The sequence below is a fragment of the Eretmochelys imbricata genome, chromosome 14, assembly GCF_965152235.1.
Source record: "Eretmochelys imbricata isolate rEreImb1 chromosome 14, rEreImb1.hap1, whole genome shotgun sequence".
Lineage (NCBI taxonomy): Eukaryota > Metazoa > Chordata > Testudines > Cheloniidae > Eretmochelys > Eretmochelys imbricata.
The window spans coordinates 7285485-7309964 of NC_135585.1; the positions used below are offsets into that span (position 1 = coordinate 7285485).

General features: G+C 40.3%; 1 protein-coding gene across 5 annotated transcripts in view; it reads right to left on the reverse strand.

The window, feature by feature from the left end:
* CEP112 (centrosomal protein 112) overlaps positions 1-24480 on the reverse strand; it is a 301926-nt gene that overhangs the window by 224689 nt on the left and 52757 nt on the right. For 4 of the 5 annotated variants that reach the window (XM_077833092.1, XM_077833094.1, XM_077833091.1 and 1 more), the window contains 3 exons: positions 8608-8694; positions 2659-2758; positions 707-825 (listed from right to left, as the gene is read on the reverse strand). In XM_077833092.1, the coding sequence (XP_077689218.1) occupies positions 707-825; positions 2659-2758; positions 8608-8694 (306 nt within the window). The remainder of the gene's footprint in view (positions 1-706; positions 826-2658; positions 2759-8607; positions 8695-24480) is intronic. The other variant, XM_077833093.1, reaches the window with a different exon arrangement.

Below are 24480 nucleotides of genomic sequence, written 5' to 3' on the forward strand. Positions count from 1 at the left end.
CAAGACATAAAATTAAACACATCGTCTCTGGGAAGGGAGGCACCTTGACTTTGGGGCGACCTTCCTCCCGCTCCAGTGGGTTAGCAGCACACTGTCTCAACAATACTGTGGCAAGGCTGGAGCTGTACTGTGATGCATCTGTCTCAGCACACATTGATGCTGCCTTAAGCCTAAAAGTAAATAAAACTTTTATTGAACAATTTAAGTGTCACTGCACAAATAGCTGTTCAAAAGAGACATTGTGGTGTGGGCAGCCACAGTTCAACAGATAAAAAATCCACATCAGGTAAACTGTCACCAGAAGAATGTGATGGGACACTTTCCTTGTATACTCAGACAAATGGATTTGTCAAAAGGAAAAGACAGGGGTTGCAGATAGCCTCCAAAGAAAGACTGGGATTTGCTCGTATGTTTTGGAGGACTAGGTGTAGTGATGGTGGTGGATACAAATTAAAATGGCAAAATTTTGTAGTAGGTCAAATTTACAAAGATCTATTTTAGGTGAAAAATATATTAAGAAAAACTGGCAACATTACTCTAAAAGTGATCACAGAGAATGCAGAAAAATAATTTCAGAAGTAGCATGTGTCCCTTTTAATTTTTTAAAATTAATCGTTATCAGTATGATGAATTGTTCATTTGATCTTTCCACATTTCTATTGAATGAAGACTTCAGACTTAAAGCAAATAAAGTGTTATCCATTACCCTTTTCTCCCAGTCATTGTTCAAAGAATCTGTGCTTTGCTCACACAACTTCTTTAACTCCATAATCTGCTTTTCCTTAGTCTCTCGGACAACTTGTGACTCACGAACAAGGGTCTGAACTGTCAAAAAATAAGAAAATAAACCAATTCAAGAGATGCCCCCTTCCAATACTGGCAACAAATGCAATTAGATAACTCCAGTCTTCCTTTCTGGTATCACTTTCTGATATCTTTGTGCTTTTAAAAAATGATTTTGATTGTGTGGTAACGTCCTTACAAATGTAACACTTAAATTCAAAGCCATAAAACTGGATATTTAAACCAATATGGGATGCTCTCTTTCCACTGTGGTTTTGTTTACTTATAAAATATTTCCTGATGACTTTTTTTTCTCTCTGTGAAAATATGAATATACAGAATTCTGTAAAACCTTCAGTAAGTATATAACATAAGCAAATTAAGTACCTAAGGAAAATATAAAAACATTGCAACTCTAAATACCTTGCATCAAGATTTTATGCACTGCCAATTATTCTTAAATGTACCAGAACAACAAAAAAACAGTAGCAGTTTACATGGAATTCTCTCAGAATTTTCAACAGTGTCTAGGGATTTTGAGTGCCCAACTCAAGCACCTGAAAAGATCCTGATTTTCAAAAGAAGCTGGGCATCTACCCTCTGAAAATCAGGCCCCATAAAGATATGTCATATTTGGCTCCAAAATATTGAGGCACTCAAAATCATAGAATCGTAGAATATCAGGGTTGGAAGGGACCTCAGAAGGTCATCTAGTCCAACCCCCTGCTCAAAGCAGGACCGATCTCCAATTAAATCATCCCAGCCAGGGCTTTCTCAAGCCTGACCTTAAAAATTTCTAGGGAAGGAGATTCCACCACCTCCCTAGGTAACGCATTCCAGTGTTTCACCACCCTCCTAGCGAAAAAGTTTTTCCTAATATCCAACCTAAATCTCCCCCACTGCAACTTGAGACCATTACTCCTTGTTCTATCATCTGCTACCACTGAGAAGTCTAGAACCATCCCCTTTGGAACCCCCTTTCAGGTAGTTGAAAGCAGCTATCAATCCCCCCTCATTCTTCTCTTCTGAAGACTAAACATCCCCAGTTCCCTCAGCCTCTCCTCATAAGTCATGTGTTCCAGTCCCCTAATAATTTTTGTTGCCCTCCGCTGGACTCTTTCCAATTTTTCCACATCCTTCTTGTAGTGTGGGGCCAAAAACTGGACACAGCACTCCAGATGAGGCCTCACCAATGTCGAATAGAGGGGAACGATCACGTCCCTCGATCTGCTGGCAATGCCCCTACTTATACAGCCCAAAATGCCACTGGCCTTCTTAGCAACAAGGGCACACTGTTGACTCATATCCAACTTCTCGTACACTGTAACCCCACTAGTCACTAGTCACTTTTCAAAATTCTTGACATAAAGATTTAAATAAACCATAAAGTAGGGCTGGACTAAATGCACTGAATAACTAAATGCTCAATTCTCCACCCAGAGCTTAAAACTAATCTTGAACTTGTTACACAGTTCCAAATTGATTATTTTCAATTAGTTTTAGAATTCATGTGCCACTGAACCTTCTACTTCTGATTGGGATTTGAGATATCAAAGTATTTCTATCACAAGAAACACTGCTTATGTGGTATTTTAAGCCCCTCAAAAACCAGTAAGCACTAAACCTAACAAGAACTTGCTGTCTCTTGAAAAATGTAATATGGAAAATGGAGCGCAAAGAGAATCCAATGAGCATCTTAGTTAAATGACAAATTACGGCCACTCTTTGCCAGCAAACTTATGCACACAACTCCTACTGCAATTCAACAGGAGTTGAACATGTGTACCTAAAGGTAAAATGCGGCCCTTAGTCATTAATGTATATAGTACCACTACACAAAAATAGAAAGCAAAAAAAAAATTCTCACAGTATCACCTTTCTTCTCTAGCTTCCTAATAGTCTCCTCAGCTTCATTCTGTTTAGTTTTGTAGAGGGTCTTCAATACCTCAGTTTCATTATTCTTTCTATCCAAAATCTGTAGTAGAAATTCACAACACTTTAACAAACCTGTGCTTGCAAAGAAAAATATAACCCACAACCAAAAAACAATATCATATATGTGGATATATAACAGTGGAAGAGTTTTGCGCAGTCAAGAGATGCTCTGGCCTCATGGAAGTAAGGAAAAGTGTGACATTATCATTTCCACAGTAACCAACTACAATGGTTATAAACAGAGGATGAATTCAGATGGGAAGCAGGCAACAGCAGGATATGAACTTCTCAGGAACAAAAATACTATTTTATTGTAAATGTCCTTATTAACAAAGAAAAAGTAAAGAGAAAGAGAAAATGTTACACAGACAAATAACTGATTCTGAAAAAGAATGATCTTCACAAAGCATCAAGATTTCACAGGTCTTGAACCTTGGTCCACAGAGTTCCCAATTGATTGTCACCTGCCTGCTCCCACCCAGTAGCTCACTACTAACCAACTGAGCAGAAAAGACCATGAAACCTGAAGTTACATCAGAGAGTCTGACTGGAGGAACTGGGTCTGACTGGAGGAACACACTGAGCTCTGATTGACATGCCTATTTAAATCCAGAGGAAGTTGTCCATACAACTGGGTTCTACCTGGCTGCTACACTGGACCCTGCCTTCTTGCCTGACTCCTGAATCCTGCCTTCTAACCTTGGCCCTGGTTCCTGCTTCCTGGACCTGTTCCTGTTCCTGTCATCCTGTTCTGTTCTTGATTCTTGCCCCCAGTCTCTGAATCTGGCTCTGACACTTGGCTTAATACTCCAACTCCTTGGCTTGATTCTCGGACTCTAGCACAGAGAGGGGCAAACTATGGCCCACGGGCCACATCCAGCCCACAGGACCCTTCCCTCTGGCCCTTGAGCTCCTGCCAGGGAGCGGGGTCAGGACAGGCTTGCAGAGGAGCCAGCCGAACTCCCCGGCAGCGTGGTGACCGGGGCTAAGGCTAGCCCCTTGCCCCTCCTCTTTTGCTCCCCTCCCACCCTGCCTCCCTCACAGTCACAGTTCCCCCAGCACCTGGGCAGCGTGGCTGCAGCTCCGGCCAGGCAGCACGGCTATAGCGCTGCCAGACCTGGTGCTCCAGGGCGGTGCTGTCAGGGGGAGTTCCAAGGCAGGGGGGACAGGAGGGGGAGGCGAGGAGCAGGGGAGGTTGCAGGGGGATGGTCAAGGGGCCTGGGCCCTGCTGCCAGGGACAGGGGCAGAGCAAACCATGGCCCCACTCCACCTCCAGCATGCTTGGCCCCTATCCCCAGCAGCCAAGCCCAGACAGGGAGCGAGCCCTACCTGACTGCCAGGGAGAGCAGCCCAACGAGCAGGGGAAATGCAAAGGGAAAGGACTGAGCCCCCCTTTCCCCCACCCCACAGGTAACGTAGGGCGCGGAGAGCAGGGAGGGTTGGATAGGGGGCAAGGAGGCCCCAGGGTAGCGGTCAGGGGGTGGGGAGCAGGGGAGATTGGATAGGGGTGGGGGTCCCAGAGGTGGTCAAGGGGTGGGGAGCAGGGGAAATTGGATAGGGGATGGGCATCCCAGGGGGATGGTCGGGGGCAGAGGTGTTTGGATAGGATGCAGGAGTCCCGGGGGGCAGTCAGGGGTGGGGAGCGGGGGGGGGTTGGATAGGAGTGGGGGCCAGCCCACGCCTCGATGTTTGGGGAGGCATAGCCTCCCCGAGCCTTCCCTACCCAGCCCTCCATACAATTTCTGTACCCAATGTGGCCCTGGGGCCAAAAAGTTTGCCCACTCCTGCTCTAGCTAAAACCTTTAGCTCTGACTCTGGCTCCGACCCTTGGGTTGACTCCCCAACTCTTACTCCTGCTTCAACCACTAGACCCAGCATCTTTCATAGAATCATAGAATATCAGGGTTGGAAGGGACCTCAGAAGGTCATCTAGTCCAATCCCCTGCTCAAAGCAGGACCTATCCCCCATTAAATCATCCCAGCCAGCGCTTTCTCAAGCCTGACCTTAAAAACTTCTAAGAAAGGAGATTCCACCACCTCCCAAGGTAATGCATTCCAGTGTTTCACCACCCTCCTCGTGAAAAAGTTTTTCCTAATATCCAACCTAAATCTCCCCCACTGCAACTTGAGACCATTACTCCTCGTTCTGTCATCTGCTACCACTGAAAACAGCCTAGAGCCATCCTCTTTGGAACCCCCTTTCAGGTAGTTGTAAGCAGCTATCAAATCCCCCCTCATTCTTCTCTTCTGTAGACTAAACATCCCCAGTTCCCTCAGCCTCTCCTCATAAGTCATGTGTTCCAGTCCCCTAATAATTTTTGTTGTCCTCCACTGGACTCTTTCCAATTTTTCCACCTCCTTCTTGTAGTGTGGGGCCAAAAACTGGACACAGTCCTCCAGATGAGGCCTCACCAGTGTCGAATAGAGGGGAACGATCACGTCCCTCGATCTGCTGGCAATGCCCCTACTTATACAGCCCAAAATGCCACTGGCCTTCTTGGCAACAACGGCACACTGTTGACTCACATCCAGCTTCTCATCCACTGTAACCCCTAGGTCCTTTTCCGCAAAACTGCTGCCTAGCCATTCGGTCCCTAGTCTGTAGCGGTGTATGGGATTCTTCCGTCCTAAGTGCAGGACTCTGCGCTTGTCCTTGTTGAACCTCATCAGATTTCTTTTGGCCCAATCGTCTAATTTGTCTAGGGCCCTCTGTATCCTATCCCTACCCTCCAGTGTATCTACCTCTTCTCCCAGTTTAGTGTCATCTGCAAACTTGCCAAGGGTGCAATCCACACCATCCTCCAGATCATTAATGAAGATATTGAACAAAACCGGCCCCAGGACCGACCCTTGGGGCATTCCGCTTGATACCGGCTGCCAAGTAGACATGGAGCCATTGATCACGACCCGTTGAGCCCGACAATCTAGCCAGCTTTCTATCCACCTTATAGTCCATTCATCCAGCCCATACGTCTTTAACTTGCTGGCAAGAATACTGTGGGAGACAGTGTCAAAAGCTTTGCTAAAGTCAAGGAACAACACGTCCACTGCTTTCCCTTCATCCACAGAACCAGTTATCTTGTCATAGAAGGCAATTAGATTAGTCAGGCATGACTTGCCCTTGGTGAATCCATGCTGACTGTTCCTTTGTCTCAGCCCCAATACAATATAATGTAACAGTAAATTTAATAGTGTTGAAGACAATCCAAGAATGTAAGCATAAATTTTATTGATAAACGCTCAGTTAATCCCTCTGGGATCCCACCAAGGAAAGACCACAAACACAGGGAAGAAAAAGTAAGATGCAATGTTTTCTTTATAAAAGAATTAACACTTCGGCATTCAGTGGGTAAACAATTTTTTTCTTTTATTTTAAAATACTGTAAGACATTGTCCCAAGTGACCCTGCTGTGTCACTCAAAAAAAATATAATTGGTTATTCCAAAAGTAAAAGCAAGGGTAGCATTTTTGGGCCTTACCCTGTCTTTTGGTAGTACTACATTCTCTATGGGGATATAGTGTGCACACTGATGACCCACTCCAACTTCCTCTCCATGTCTGACACCTTTAATAGCATTCAGTTGTTTTCTTTTTCACTCCCAGCAATACATCTGCCTGTACCCTAAATAACTCATTAAAAACTCCCTCTCCCATTATCTTACCTCTGAAACTATTTATATATTTGCTTGCAATTCCTTTACTATGTTTTGTGGGTCCTTCCAAAGGCAGTACGCTCTAATGGAGATTTACTATGGTGTTCTATGTACACTGGAATCTACAATCCAAAGGCAAAGACAACTTTTTGTCTATCTTCATTGTCCATAACCAGTATTTGGTTATACATAAACATTATATCTCTATACTCTGATCCTTCAGAAAATCACCAGTTCTCTCTGTCCAGTCAAGTACTTTGATCCTATCAGACTCATTAGCATAATTTGCTTTCTCAGTCCCACCTTTGCTGATCTTTACTCCTTGCACTGATATCTCAACCTTCTTCCCTGCCTCCACTGAATGAATCTGGCCATCCCAAGAGAGCACTAATGTTGGAGGCAAGCCACAGAAGGAAAGCAACAGATATGTAGGGATATGGAAGCCTCTCATCTGGACTTCCTTCCTTTCCTTAAACCTCAAGACTATTTTTAAAAAAAATTTTACTCTTTTTTTCTTTCCACATTCTCATAAAAAAGATTTAAACTTTAGTTGTCTTGATATGTTGACAGCAAAAGACAATCCTATATAGGTATTTGTATTTATAAAAATACAAACACCTCTGTATTTATAAAAATATACTTATCATTGAAATTGTACAGGCAAACTAAATTTATAGTACTGTCTAATCTGAATATTAAAATAAAAAGATGTATATTTATGTAAGTTCTCATGCTTCTGGATGCAGTTTAAGACACTATTTTAATGAATATTATAAACTGAACGTTAAACTTAACATTTATGTTTCAGTTAACGTTAAAACATTTTATAGTAATCCTAAAAACCTCACATCAAGCAGAACACTGCCACCCCAAAACAGAATGTTACTCTCTCCTACATTAAATAATCTTGTGATTAAAGAATTAATGCAACACTATTGAACTTCTTCTGAAACATATCCAACATGATAAAACAACTTCAAAAGATGGAACCTTGACAGCAGTTTGAAAAAAACAACAACTAAGGAGATGAGAAAGCATCTCAACTATTCCTTATTCTTACAAAGCTGTTTCCTTTAGACTCTCATCTTCACTAGCTGGTTACACTTACAAGCTTTCAGAACAGATGAGTCAAATATGCACCTGACCAAATATTAACATCCTTTATGGGAGTCTTTGATGTGTCATAGTGTTGTGTCAACTGACTTCCTCCAAGCCTGTGACTCAGTTTTGAAAAACAAAACTGAGAAACTCAGTAATGCTAAGCCTAAATTTGGATAAGGCCCCACGAATCTCATCCTGTGAGGTACTGAGCTCTCAACTCCCATTAACTCCTTGGAAATTAAGGGCGATCAGCACCTTGGAAGAAGCACTGAGTATCTCAGAGGATGTGACCTTATGTATAAAAAGCACGATACTGAGATAAACAATAAAGGCGATGACAGTCTTTTTAAATCATTTGCAAAGTGATGCTTTGCAACACAGTCAGAAGAAACCCTACGTAGCCCAAAGTCACCATTATTAGGTGACAGTTTATTGCGGTGCAGAATCAAAAGTAAAACAAAAGTTTGATGAATTAAGGGTGAGCTGAAGTGTGAGCGTGTTCAACAGGTTGCCACTCTTCTTATTAAACCAGCCTACTTTTTCAACCACAGCGTCAAAAATAAAACAGGGAAACCAAGGTCCGGTTACCGTGCGGATAAACAAATGCATTTGGGAGACTCATTTAAACAATTAAAATGAAAAGAAAATGTTCAAGGGACACTGAACTTTAGACTAAAACCAATAAAAGCCAAGGGATACAAATTTACAAACACAATGCTAGAGTTAAAGCTGGAGCTTCCAGAACAATAATCCGAAGGTGGTCTTGGTTAATGATAAAATCACAGGGTTTCCAGCTTCACTATCAGATGAAGCCGCAAAAGTTGCTGGGTTGTGAAGCAAAAAAATGTTCTTCAAACCCCCATATTTGCAGTATCATCACATAGCACATACAATAACTTTTCACAGAGACCTTTTCCTTTTCCAAGTTCATGCCAGTATTGGAGATCTCCCTTTCAAATCAATTTTTGCAAACTGCAACAAACAACAAAATCTTATTTTAAAGGAAAATGAATGTTAATCTGAAAAAGCTAAAGAAATTAAATTCAGCTCTGAATTATTTATTAGGAGCATATTCGATAGTATACAGATTCATGAACTGTACATCCCTCAGAAGTAACATCCAAACATTTCTTACCTTCTGAACATCAGCATCATGCTTCTGCTGTAATTTAAGCTTTTCTTCATGAAATTTAGCTTCCATTATTTTTGTTTTCATCTCCAGCTTTAAAGGAAAAAGTATCTCACAGTTATTAATTGACTTTCAGAATAAAATTATATTAAGGCCCTTCAGTGATTATTTACTTTCCATAATTAGAAAACTAGTCTTTTGCTTGGGGGGCAGAGGGTTTGCTACTCGATAAACAATACAAAAAAATTCAGGTACAGTTTTTTAAGTGTTTTCATACCATTTATTTCATACAAATATTAACAGTTTCAATCTGCACCCACTGTTTAAAAAAATTGTAGAAGATTTTAGCTGGTGAAAGAAACGACGATCACTGTCCAAAAAGCTAAAATTATATTTTTAAACAAAACAGTGTGAAAAGAAAGTTTTAATATTTGTGATAATACACATAAATCATGCTAAAAGCTCGTATTTATTAGGCAGGTGTTTCTCCAATTTATACAACGGATTTCCTTCATCTCTCACTCATGTTTATTTTTGTAGGTTTCTATTATTCACAGATCTTATATTCCGTACACACTTCCTTTTTTAAAGATTCTTTTACTTACAAAATCATTAAGATTATTGCTGGAAAATCAGCAAGCTGGAAATATCTTGTTTTTGCCTTTTTATTTGTTTATTATAGTTTATTTAAAAGCTTGCATGTAACATACCAATGATATTGCTGTTCATTGTAAACAGGCCAAGTTGTTCACGTAAGACGACAACATGATAATTTAAATCTCTCATACAATTCTGACAATGCTTCTCAAAGGCCATAATAAAAATGTATCTCCATATATCATAGCTCTTTACCAAAAATCTTTCTAAAATGACCAATGATACTTTGGACCATACTATAGCTCTCCCACTTAAAACTAGTTACTTCTGCTGCTCAGGGAGTGATGCAGCCAGAAAGCTTCCCCCAGCATAATCAACCCTACAACCTCCTTTGTTCATAAGTGACACATCAGGATGGGGTATGGGTGACGATGGCTGGCCAGCAGAATGTTCTCTACTGGACTGTTCCCACTAGCACACCTTAGACCAACATTTAAGCTGTTCTAAGAGATGGTGAATTGCCACCACGCTCCTCAGACAGCTGAATACAGGATCCCAGCCACCTTCCCTCCACCCTCAGCTCCTGCACAGCTTGGCTGGACCAAAGATCTGGCCTCTTGTGTTTCACTAAGACATGATGGATAAACTGTATTATATACAAGAATATGATTGAGATCCCACACGAGCCTTGAAGAGCAGAATTGGGCCAGGTGTGCCCAATCAGCTAATTAGGCTTTAAACAGGGAGTCTTTTGGCTGGAGGCAGCTAATTAGGAACAGGCTCATCCGTGCAGCAACAGGCGGGACCTATAAAGCCAGGAAGGTAGCTACAGACTGGGTCAGCTGCTGAGAAAAGGCAGTCACTCCCTGGGGAGAGGGTTCTTGGAGCTGGTACAACCAGACACAGAAGGGGAACCAGAGTGTAGAAAGCAGTCCAGGGAAGGAGCATTGAGGGCAGAGAAAGGAAGCCCAGAACTGTTGAGCTGAAGGTCCCTGGACAAGGAACCTGGAGCAGAGGGCAGGCCCAAGTTTCCCCACCAGCCACTGAGGGAGTGGCACTGGGGCAGTGAATGGGAAGACTGCCTAGGACTGTTGATGGACAGACCCCAGAATGGGAACACTGAGTGACCAAGCCAAAGGGCTAAGTGACAAAGAAGATGCTGCAGGTCCTGGAGCGAGAGGAGCTGCAGACCAGAGTGATGGCGTGCAAACTGCAGATGGGGCACTGGCCTCAAGAGCTAATCCCAGAGTGATCAGGAGGAGGCACCATATTGGCAGTGAGTGGAGCACCCCGTGACAAAGAATCAAATTCATTATTCATTAAATTTATTTTTCTGTATTTTCTTTGGTTTATATAAACACAGTATTTCAAGAATTGATCTAATTTATTTTACGTATACAAACATACATGTTTAATACAAATACATTGCTATCAGTTCACTATAACACATAGCTATATCAATATAGATATTTTTAAACATCCACATGCCAAAAGATCACAACTTTACTGCACTGAACTTAACAAGAAAACCCTATGGGCAACAGATCCTGTCAACAGCTGAAAGTAGGAGAGGCAAGGGCAGTAAGCCCTTCCATCAAGGACTCTCCACATTTAAGTACCAATACATCTAACTGTACTATGCCTAAGCAGGACATCTAACCCAAAGCCCAAAATAGGTCTGCAGTCCTATATAAGCTACTATGCCAGAAAACATCTCCAAGTCTTTTGCCAGCAGATCCAACTCTTTTCAACACAGATGGGTGGACTGATGTCTAATCCAAAGGAAAGGAAATCTATTCCCCTCATTTTCCAAGTATCACAGACTCTTGTATTCTCAAGATAATCAAATGCTTAGACATTTCATAATATGCACTTGTACCACATGTATGTTAAATATGCCCTCTCACTGGCAGCCAGTTTTCTCCAATTAGCAAGAGTGCATTGTAGCTCAATGTATGAATTCCAGCGGAGTTTCCTTTCAAGTATAACAGGACCTGGCACTTCTTTGCAGAAAAGGATTCTAAACTCATCTGGAGAGGACTAGTGAAGAATGTATCCAGATATATGGTATGAAAAACTCTGAAAATCCTTGCTCAAAATAAGAGAGAGAAGGCTCATTACTCAAGGACAGAAACACTATGCTGACAGCTTGTGCCACACACTATCAAAGAAAATGTGGAACCACCTGATCAACATCCTCTAAAGCAAACAAGGAAAGATTAAGAATGAGCTCTCAAAACTAGATACTCTCATAAAAAACCAACCTTCCACACAAACTTCCTCATGGCTGAACTTTACAAAAACTAGACAAGTCATTTACAACACACACTTTGCTTCTCTACAAGAGAAAAAGGACACTAAACTACCTAAACTACTACACGCCACAAGGGCCCACAACAGTTGTTCCCTTAACCCTCCCAGCAATTTTGTTAATCTATTGAACTATACCCTTAGCCCAGCAGAAGAATCTGTCCTATCTCAGGGCCTCTCCTTCTGCCCCTTCACCCCCACGAACACGATACAGTTCTGTGGTGACCTAGAATCCTATTTTCAACATCTCCGACTCAAAGAATATTTCCAGCACACCTCTGAACAACATACTAACCCACAGAGACCTTCCTACCAACCCTACAAAAAGAAGGATTCTGGGTGGACTTCTCCTGAAGGTGGAAACAGACTGGACTTCTACACTGAGTGCTTCAGCCGACATGCACGGGCTGAAATTGCGGAAAAGCAACATCACTTGCCCCATAACCTCAGCCGTGCAGAACACAATGCCATCCACAGCCTCAGAAACAACTCTGACATCATAATGAAAAAGGCTGACAAAAGAGGTGCTGTCGTCATCACGAATAGGTCAGAATATGAACAAGAGGCTGCTCGGCAGCTCTCCAACACCACTTTCTACAAGCCATTACCCTCTGATCCCACTGAGGGTTACCAAAAGAAACTATACCATCTGCTCAAGAAACTCCCTGAAAAAGCACAAGAACAAATCCGCACAGACACACCCCTGGAACCCCAACCTGGGGTATGCTATCTGCTACCCAAGATCCATAAACCTGGAAATCCTGGACGCCCCATCATCTCAGGCATTGGCACCCTGACAGCAGGACTGTCTGGCTATGTAGGCTCCCTCCTCAGGCCCTACGCTACCAACACTCCCAGCTATCTTCAAGACACCACTGACTTTCTGAGGAAACTACAATCCATCGGTGAACTTCCTGAAAACACCATCCTGGCCACTATGGATGTAGAAGCCCTCTACACCAACATTCCACACAAAGATGGACTACAAGCCATCAGGAACAGTATCCCCGATAATGTCACAGCAAACCTGGTGGCTGAACTTTGTGACTTTGTCCTCACCCATAACTATTTCACATTTGGGGACAATGTATACCTTCAAATCAGCAGCACTGCTATGGGTAACCGCATGGCCCCATAGTATGCCAACATTTTTATGGCTGACCTAGAACAACGCTTCCTCAGCTCCCGTCCCCTAATGCCCCTACTCTACTTGCACTACATTGATGACATCTTCATAATCTGGACCCATGGAAAAGAAGCCCTTGAGAAATTCCACCATGATTTCAACAATTTCCATCCCACCATCAACCTCAGCCTGGACCAAACCACACAAGAGATCCACTTCCTGGACACTACGGTGCTAATAAGCGATGGTCACACGAACACCATCCTATACCGGAAACCTACTGACCGCTATACTTACCTACATGCCTCCTGCTTTCATCCAGACCACACCACACGATCCATTGTCTACAGCAAAGCTCTACAACACAACCGCAAATGCTCCAACCCCTCAGACAGAGACAAACACCTACAAGATCTCTATCAAGCATTCTTACAACTACAATACCCACCTGCTGAAGTGAAGAAACAGATTGACAGAGCCAGAAGAGTACCCAGAAGTTACCTACGACAGGACAGGCCCAACAAAGAAAACAACAGAACGCCACTAGCCAATCACCTTCAGCCCCCAACTAAAACCTCTCCAACGCATCATCAAGGATCTACAACCTATCCTGAAGGACGACCCATCACTCTCACAGATCTTGGGAGACAGGCCAGTCCTTGCGTACAGACAGCCCCCCAACCTGAAGCAAATACTCACCAGCAACCACACACCACACAACAGAACCACTAACCCAGGAACCTATCCTTGCAACAAAGCCTGTTGCCAACTGTGTCCACATATCTATTCAGGGGACACCATCATAGGGCCTAATCACATCAGCCACACGTTCACCTGCACATCTACCAATGTGATATATGCCATCATGTGCCAGCAATGCCCCTCTGCCATGTACAGTGGCCAAACTGGACAGTCTCTACATAAAAGAATAAATGGACACAAATCAGACGTCAAGAATTATAACATTCAAAAACCAGTCGGAGAACACTTCAATTTCGTTGGTCACTCGATTACAGACTTAAAAGTGGCAATTCTTCAACAGACTCCAACGAGAGACTGCTGAATTGGAATTAATTTGCAAACTGGATACAATTAACTTAGGCTTCAATAAAGACTGGGAGTGGATGTGTCATTACACAAAGTAAAACTATTTCCCCTCCTACTGTTCTTGTAAAGTGCTAGAAATGGCCCACCTTGATTATCACTACAAAAGGTTCCCCCCGACCCCCCGCTCTCCTGCTGGTAATAGCTCACCTTTCCTGATCACTCTTGTTACAGTCTGTATGGTAACACCCATTGCTTCATGTTCTCTGTGTATATAAAATCTCCACACTATATTTTCCACTGTATGTATCCGATGAAGTGAGCTGTAGCTCACGAAAGCTTATGCTCTAATAAATGTGTTCATCTCTAACATGCCACAAGTACTCCTTTTCTTTTTATAGAAACACTTAAATTACCTTAGGTAGACTAAAGTTTCCAAATCCTTTTCCATTTTAGACAAAATGGTTAAACTATTCCTCCCTGACAAGTCCCAAATACTCAGCTTTCTCCATTTCATTTACAACATTAGCCAAACAGTGCAGAGAAGGTGGAATTTTCAAAAGTTAGATGCCCAACTCGCATTGGCAGAAGGGTGCCTGACTTCATTAGGTGCTTTTTAAAATTCCAGTGTTTTTCTGACTTGCCTGCTCTGCTGACAACTTGTGTGATGTCGTCACCCGATACTGGGGAACTCCACATCAGACACAAAAGTAAAATAGGGAACCTATGTTTCAAATATTCAATTACCAAGTTTTTAAGGTGCAATATATTTTAATAATTAAGGGTATCAAGATTTTATTTTGTCAGGGAAGGGTGGTTTTATTTTTAAGTTTATCTTTGAAGTGAGACTAATCCTGCATTCATACTGACTTGTTGGAAAAATTGTGGTAATAATATTTAAGATTATGAGTTTGATATTCAGTTCTATGTCCATGAGGCATAAGTACAGCTGTATTATCTTCCACAGCCATTTTGAAACCATTAACTCAACTGTTTAATGTGATAAACATATCTCAGTAAAAATCTCAGTAAAAATATTAAAATTTTAGAATTACTGCCAGCTTTTCACTTACATAGAGCTGCACAGTAGGCCAGTACAAAGACTATACACCACTTAAGTCCTTCGTATGTCCTATTCTAAGGGCTTGAATAGGATTTTAAATTGTGTATATGCCTGGGGCAAGCCTTAGAGCAGGGATGAACTTTTACCCCGACACACTTTTATCAACGATTTGGTAAATATAAAATTTAAGGATGACACAAAGATTGGCATAATGGCATACAGGTCAGTCATATAGATAGGTTTGGCAGGATTCAATTTATATTTGTTGGCAAACCTCTATTTTGCCACGACATTGAAATCAACCAGAAAAAAAATCAATTGGTAACAGGTGTCATGCAGCCTCCCCCACACCTTGCACCTGAGGGATTGGGTGTCACTAGCCCTGCAGTCATAGCAATGAGGGAGAGGGAAAATGAGAGCAGAGCTGCAGAGGGCTCCCTGTGTTGCGACAGGGCCAGTAACACCTGATTCCAGCAGGCGCAAACAGCAGGGAAGGCTGAGACCCCGGGGAGGCAGAGCAGACACCCCTGGCCAGGACTACAGAGAGTAGGATGAGTCCCTGGGTACAGGGAGACCAACCCGCTGCTGAATGACTCGGTCCATGAGAACAAGCTGTTCAGCAGCAGGGTCTGTGCTCAGACCTCCCCACACCTTGCACCTGCAGAGGTTGGTTGTCACCAGCCCCACAATCATGCAGGAAGCCCTCTGCAGCTCTGCTGTCACGGCCCTGCTGTTTCACTCACCAGCCAGGAATGTGGAACCATCCATGGTAAGTTTCAGAGTAGCAGTTGTGTTAGTCTGTATCCGCAAAAAGAAAAGAAGGACTTGTGGCACCTTGGAGACTAACAAATTTATTTGAGCATAAGCTTTCGTGAGCTACAGCTCACTTCATTGGATGCATCCGATGAAGTGAGCTGTAGCTCACGAAAGCTTATGCTCAAATAAATTTGTTAGTCTCAAAGGTGCATCCATGGTAAGGAACTGTTCAGAGGCACCTTGTGGACAGGGCTCATCCTCCTCTTTGCAGTCCTGGCCATGAGTCTCTGCTATGCAGGGCCAGGACCTGAACCTTCCCTGCAGCTTGCATCCCAGTGTCTTGGGTCCCTGGGCTAAGCGTGCATGAGGCAGGTGGGAGCAAGAGAAGAGGCTTTTCCCCTAAATTTCAAATACTCTTATCTACTTAAAGAAAGGAATATCTCTGAAATTTAAAATGTGCTTAAATGAGTCAAGTTAACTGCAACGTTTACTTACTAGCATGTTCATCTCCTATCACTAAATTAAACTTAACTTCCTGGTGATAGCTGACTGTATTTCCGTGCCAGCTCCTCTCATCTACCATCAGTTTCTGTGTCTTAAATTGTGTTATACTTTATAGGTCTAATATATATTGCAAACACAAAATATTATACAAACAATGTCATGGTAACCCTTTCATGTGTTTCAGAAAGAAAGCAGATGAAAATAATTTAGACCTCAGTGCATTCATCTTCATCAGAAAAGCAATTGTTGGTTTATGTACTGATGTCCATGTACACTAACAGCTTACATATGAATTCATCTCCTTATTCCTAATTAAGAGATAGCTTAGAACAGAAAGTACATGATGCACGATCCCTGAGATAGAAAAATAACTTAATTTTTGAGTAGATATTTATCCATAGCTGAAAAGTTTGCAATGAAGTGTGAAATTTATCCATTGCCATAGCCTGAGTATCATTCCTTTGGGTTTCTGTCATTGTTTATTCTCCTCACAGAGACTATGAAGCAATTAAACCCTAAGGCCATGTAAACATTACTGATGTCAAACATCTGTGCTGCCCCTGTTATTTAAAGCCATGGAGGGTGATACCAACAGAACAGCTTTTAAGTGCCTAGGCAGACTTTCCTTTCTTCCTATTTTCAAAAACTCATCAACAGCAAACAATTATGTCATCACACCACCGTAAAGCATTTTCAGAAATGTAGGAGTTCTGTGTAAACTTGAAAGCTGGTGTCTCTTACCAAGAGAAGCTGGTCCAATAAAAGATGTTACCTCACCCACCTTGTCTCTCCATTTCCAGAAAGGCAGTTTCAGAAATCTGAAGTAATGCAGTTCATAATGTAACCTCTTAGTGGCCATCCTATTACTGCCATAAGTATCAGTTATCTAGGTGCTTCCCAAATTTTTCATGTCACAATCCCAGCATTTATCCTGCCACTATTTTTTTTCACATGAATTTGCAGAAGTAGTACAATCTGTTATATCTGTTTAATTATCCGATATATAAACATATCACTATGTAGATCAGCCATGTTATTTTGTGCCTGGGGCTCAGAGATACTTTGAACTCCTATTGATCACTGTTTGCTTGTCGTCACTGGACTAATCACCTTCAGGCCAGAGGTGGCATCTTGAAGGTTTAATGTACATCAGTGTTTTTGGGATATTTGCCAAAACCTCTATGTTCACTTGCCAGATTTTTTTCAGTGAGTGTGTGTGTGGGGATGGGTGGGGTGAGGGGTAAACTGTAAATTCTAACTTCAAAGTTAGAACAAATAAAGTAGGGCAATTTATTTTTTTCTCAAGACAAAATTTTCAACACCTGCATAACACCAAGACAAAAAAGGAATTATTAATCCACAATGATTAATAATCATATAAAAAGAAACATAACAAAACTTAATTCTTTACCATGTAATTAGTAAACTTCCTACTGAATGCCATTTACTCAACTCTTAATACATGGGACTAAGCAATAATAAACAATAATTCTTTGCACATATAGTGTTTCATCTGGATAACTGAAGTGCTGAATCACTGTAGAAGTACTGCACTGCACTTGGTTCTCGTGAACAACAGATTTTATCTTTTTAAGTTATAGACGATTGGAAGTCTCCATTATTTAGTATTAGATACTATTTTCACACTTTTAAAATTATGCCTCCCAATAGTTTAATATCATGTACAGTAGTTATTACATTCCATTTTTCGCTTCTTGTGGCAGACTGATGCCCCACCAATCTCAAAATCTATGCTGCTGCCCACCTCATCTTTTTGTGTTCATGAAATGGAAAGAAAGGAACAATTACCATATATTAAGAAAACTAGGGCTGAAATCCTAGCGCCACTGAAGTCAACAGCAAAACTCCTGTTGATTTCAGTGGGGACATGATTTCATCCTAAGAACTTTAAACTTGTGCATGTATGTCATAGAAGACACAGTACAGTGAAGGAAGTAAACAAGAATCTGTTTCCTACAGGGCCTGTAGGGAAGAATGTCCAGAGGTTGTAATATCCTATGGGGAAATTCAATTATAATACATTTTCTGCGGCAATTCATTACCTACTCTCCTTAGCTATTATGACTGTGTGTAACAAACATATATGGCAAAATTGGTTTAAACATGAACTGATGCTAGCAACAAAAGGTCAAACTTTTTTTGCACCAAATTATCAAGTATTATTAGGTGTATTATATATTTATTAAACTACTGTCTGCCCATTCGGAAACACTTTCACATTTTCAAGGTTTTATTATTTTTTTGTTTAATTTTATATTTATAAAATAAGTTTGTACCCCACTCCCTTATTTTTAAACAACGAAGATGAGTAAGGATAATTGTCCTCATTTTATTCCCAAAAATAAACTGAGGCAGGACAGAATGACTGACCTGCCAAAAGTCACACAGAAAGCCACTGGCAGAAAAAGGAAACTGATAAAACCTTTATTTATACTGGTTTATTTATCCGTAATTTATACAATTAGAGTATAGTTTATTGATGCATGAATTTCTCTTAAATTCTTAGTACTGAACTGTTGACATTACAAAATATAGTTATCTACTCCGCTTCCATAACTATGCACTCATAAAATACATGAGACTAGCAGAATAAAGTTCCTCATTTTCAAATTAATCACATATCCTTTCTTATAACCCAGTATGTGTGTCTGTGAGATAATATATACATGAATAATGACTTAAAAGGAAGGATATAGATAGATAAAATGTTTTTTATATAAAGCAAGAGCTAAGACCATCCTTTTTCACTGGTAAGTAAAGGATTTTGTAGCGCAGTACTGCCATTTAATCCTAAAGGGATTTCAAGCAGAAAATACACATTAATGGTCTTTATGGGGGGAAAAAGGGGGATAGGGGATTATTTTGGTGTGGCATACACTTTTTCCCCTTCTAACAAAATACCTCCTTTTTTGGCATAAGTTTATTTATCACTCTGACTGTATTCTTTCCAATAGAAATACAAGACCTGAAACATCCTGAAGCCTAAAAGAGGCAAGACATATTAACAGAAAAATTTCCTGCAACACAAAGAACTGCAGTGAAAGTGAGTCTCGTGTATGTCAAGAACAAAATCTCAACCATGACCACAGCACAGACCTTAGCTTAAAGTGCAGTGGAGCTGACTTCTTTGCAACTCCAGCATGGCGCTCTAAGGGTGCTTTGTACATGAGAGCTGACTGATCTTTAGGCCTTAAGCAAAAAAAAAGCTACTCTCTGCAAGAGCTGTAAGAAGGTCCACAGCCTGTATCCTTTGCCTAAACTATTTAGGATAAAGCTGTCTGAAGGATAACAGGAGACAATCTCAAGATTTAAAGAGGGGGGCTGCTTCAATGTAGATGATTTTACATATAATATCATCTTAAAATTCCTGTGAGGTTAAAAACTACAGTATGTCTAAGGTTTTAGAGTAGCAGCCGTGTTAGTCTGAAACGTTAAAAAGAAAAGGAGTATGTCTAAGCTGCACCAGCAGTGGAATGAATGACTACAGTAAAGCTTACATTGCCACACCAAACTACTCTGCAAATAATTTATCAAGGAACAAGATGAAGGTATCCTTGACAAAGTTGATACTCTGTTGGAAAGTCAGGTTTCCTTCACAGCTAAAGACTTAAGGAGAAGTCCTTGACTTTGTGTAACAGGCTGATCAAGCCAAATCATACCATATCTTTTCCTCCTGGGCCCCCAGAGTATCTAATCACTAACCTACTGGTGCACCTCTCAGAGGTTTGACTCATTCCATTTGATGAATCTGTGTTTCTATATAAACAAACAAGCCATCTGAGTTTAGCATATAGATTGTTTTTTGCTATATGCAAAACTAATTTTTTTCCTGTGTTGAGGGTACTGTGCTTCTCCATTGTTGTAAATTTTTGAATTTTCCAAAAATGATTCTTTTAGAGAGCACAGATTTTTTTTGCCTATATTTCCACTTGTTTTAAATTTATAAAACTATCAGATTTTCAAACACATTCTACAAATTAAAGGAAGCCATAAATAATATTCTTCCTAATAGAACATAATGCACAATAAAAGCAGCTTTTCCATCTGGAATTTGCATTAACCTGGGGCATTTTTCTTATAGAATCATAGATACTAAGGTCAGAAGGGACCATTATGATCATCTAATCCGACCTCCTGCACCACGCAGGCCACAGAATCTTGATGTTTTTCAAGTGATATCAGAAAGTATCAGTACAATTAAAAAAACCTCTACACATTATTTCATTTACTGACAGAACTCACATGGTACTATAACGTTAGATATAGGAAGAAATTAAAATTAAATTACTTAAAATACATATTTCTGTTATAGAAATAATTTTTGGCATTTGTCATTTTGAAATCATAGCTATCTAGTTTTGGGCTTAACCCTACAATTCTATCTGCATAGACAGAAAAGCTTCACAGATCTAACGGGTCTACCTCAGTGGTTCTCAACCTATTTACCATTGTGGGCCGCATCCAATACTACCTGTATGGTCCTGAGGATGTCACATGGGCCGCAGCTGTGTGCTGACTGGGCCGCAAGTGGCCCACAGGCCACATGTTGAGAACCACTGGTTCTACCTACATGGATGGGACAACTCATCAAGTTAAGCATATGTGTCAGTTTTTGCAAGACTGGTGCCATACCTCAGCAAAAATAAAACTGCTATTAAGCAATTTAAACTACATTCCAAAATCACAATAAAAAGAGCTGCTTGGTATGCAACTCCTTTTCCATATAATTGCATTTTAATAATTTATAGTTTTCACCAGGAAATTAAAAGAAGAAAATTAAAATTTCACTAGGAAAATTTTGGAAGGTTTAAAATTTTCATTGTCAATTCAAAAAGTAAGGGCCTCATATATTCATTCTTTATATGGCAGCATATGGATGTTTTTCATTTTTAAAATTTTTGTAAAGGACATGTTTATACAATACGCAATGTGATAGCCACTCAAATTATGGATTAACCAGACATGATTTTTAAATGTCCCAAAATAAAAGTGTTTGCTCTAAAGTTGATGTTTTCAATCTGCCATTATTTTCCCGAACAAGAAAGTATCTAGTATATTTCTCCAAACCAATGCCAAAGGGATTTTACATCTTTTTTGTACTTATAAATTAATTAAAAATTTAGAGCCATTGTCGCTTCATAATTTACATGGAGAGCTGTTTCATGTCTTTCAAAAAAGAAAATGCCATCTAAAGTTTTTGTTTTAATTTTTAATATTGTCAGATTTCCACTTTAAGGGACATTTTTTTTGAAAAAAGAAAAGGAGTCCTTGTGGCACCTTAGAGACTAACCAATTTATTTGAGCATGAGCTTCCGTGAGCTACAGCTCACTTCATCAGATGCATACCGTGGAAACTGCAGCAGACTTTATATATACACAGAGAATATGAAACAATACCTCCTCCCACCCCACTGTCCTGCTGGTAATAGCTTATCTAAAGTGAGCAACAGGTTAGGCCATTTCCAGCACAAATCCAGGTTTTCTCACCCTCCACCCCCCCACACAAATTCACTCTCCTGCTGGTGATAGCCCATCCACATTGTGTAAAGAGTTGTCACTTTGGATGGGCTATCACCAGCAGGAGAGTGAATTTGTGTGGGGGGGTGGAGGGTGAGAAAACCTGGATTTGTGCTGGAAATGGCCTAACCTGTTGCTCACTTTAGATAAGCTATTACCAGCAGGACAGTGGGGTGGGAGGAGGTATTGTTTCATATTCTCTGTGTATATATAAAGTCTGCTGCAGTTTCCACGGTATGCATCTGATGAAGTGAGCTGTAGCTCACGAAAGCTCATGCTCAAATAAATTGGTTAGTCTCTAAGGTGCCACAAGGACTCCTTTTCTTTTTGTGAATACAGACTAACACGGCTGTTACTCTGAAACCTGTCATTTTTTTTGAAGTGAATGATTAGTTTTGTCCCTGATCAAATTTAGTCATTTAAAATAATTGTATTCACAATAGCACATCATATTAAATACTTTAAGAAATTCTTAAATGCTGCAGTGAAAGAACATTCAATAGTTTTATTTGGAGTGACAACTGTCCTACTTCTTATACATCATGAACATTCTCTGCCACTTGTAGCGAAGACACTTGAGGATCAGTAAGTGCCAAAAAGCCTGAAATGTTTAACGGTCAAAGTTCACATACAGTAGCAAATCTTGATAAACAGAAAAAAAAATAGAGTTCTAAAATGCAACAAATTGCATCCTCTTTAGTGCTTAAGGTTCCAATCCTGAAAGTTGATCATTCAGGTGGAATCTTGTGCCCACACAGAATTTTATTGGCTTCAAAGGGTGACAGAGGGAAAAATCAGTCCAGATTGCAGGATCAGGGCCTAAGTGAAAGTTCCTATTGTACTCAATTCTGCCAAGTCCTGAGTTCCCTCAACTCCCATTGAAGTGAGTGGCATTTGTGTGTGCTCAGCCCCCTGCAGGATCAAAGCCATAGTGAGTAGAGGAGTAAGCAGACAATTATCCCTCTGCCTAAATCAAGTTATTTGACAGTTCATCTGTCACCCCAAACACTAATTAAGCAACAGAAATCCCAATGATTCATCGATGTAGCAGAAATTAGAAAAACTGTAATAACCCAGTTTCTATGCACCAAATATACATACAACTGAAACCCACAAATTTGCTTTTCATTGTTTTCTAATGTGTATTCCATCCATCTCTGAGTCTTTGTTCCATTTCATCCATATCGGTATCTACTAAAACATCCAACTATTGTCACTACATTCATTTTTCACAGTTTCCACATTTTGACCATTATATTGCAATTTCTTTTTTTTAAAAGTGAAACCAAACAATTTATTTGTGCTAAATGAATGGAAAGAATGTATTCAGAATACATTTTTTTATACATTGTACAGGCTTAGGCTGCTAAATAAGCATTCATTAGCGCTATGTTGTGCTACTTTCTCTGTACTCTGTTTTGTTTCTACCAAGCAATACAACATTTTTGGCTGTTATGCCAATATATTCCTATAATATTCATCTTATACCATATTCTCTAATAGTCTTTTGAACATTTAAAATAGTTGTTCAAACTTTGTTTTAGGGAAAATCACAATTCATCTCAGAATTTCCACTCCATTATTTTTATTATAGAAAAATTATATTGATCTGGAAAGTAAATGTCACTTACGTGGCACATACAGCATTGTTAAAAATCTATTACCAGCAGTATCAATATTAGTAAATTATAGAAGTTAGAAAGTCAGTTTGGAAAAATGTTTCTCATCCTGGCTGTACATTGCCTGTAGCTCTATTATTTCTGTGCCATTCCAATCTAATACTAAAATAAGTTTTTGGCTTTACTAAGATCAACACTGAAGGGTTAAAGCACATAAAAATGAGATTTCAGTGACTTTGAAGTCAATAGGACTACTTTTGTAAGTAAAGTTTTGTGGAAACTTAGTGGATCAGAAATCACATGAACAAGAGATATGGTTTTGTAAAGGGAAATCATGCCTCCCCAATCTATCTGAATTCTTTGAGGGTGTCAGCAAGCATATGGACAAAGGTGATCTAATTGATATAGCGAACTTGGACTTTCAGAAAGCTTTTGAGAAGATTCCTCACCAAAAGGCTCTTAAGCAAAGTTAACAGTCATGGGATAAGAGGGAAGATACTTTCATGCATCAGTAACTGGCTAAAAGATAGGAAACAAAGGGTAGGAATAAATGGTCAATTTTTACAGTGGAAAGAGGTTAATAGTGGAGTCACACAAGAATTTGTCGTGGGCCTGCAATGTTCAACATTTTCATCAGTGATCTGGAAAAGAGGGTAAACAGTGAGGTGGCAAAGTTTGCAGACAATACAAAATTGCTCGAGATGGTTAAGTCCAACGCTGACTGCAAAGAGTTACAAAATGATCTCATAAAACTGGGTGACCGAGCAACAAAATGGCAGATGAAATTCAATATTAATACGTGCAAAGTAATGCACATTGGAAAAAATAAAGACCAACCTATACATAAGCCATAACAGGCTTTGTGAGGTCCATCACAACTCCTTCCCTCCCACTCTTTTTACTAGACTCAGCGGAATTGGACAAGCCTACATATGATCATCAGCCGCATTAAATGCCTAAATAGGAGTCCATAATCTATTGATTCTGCATGTCAGAAATTCTAAAAAAGGGCACCGAGCCATGCATATACTTTTTATATACTTTGGCCTTGTCTGCTCACACTCTTGTATGAATTTAAAATAAACTAGTTTAGTTGAAGTAGTAAAAACCCTATATACACATTTTTATTTTGGTGTACATTATTTATTCCTAATTAAACGTAAGGTAAACGTAAGGGTTGCTCTACTTTACGTGGTTAGGTCGATGTATGCTGAGTTGCATCTAGGTAGCTGTGAAAGTGTCTTCATTTAAATCTGGCTCCTGCCAATGTAAGTGCTTCTCTATGCCAATGTAGTAACACCACCTCTCCCACTTGTGTAGAG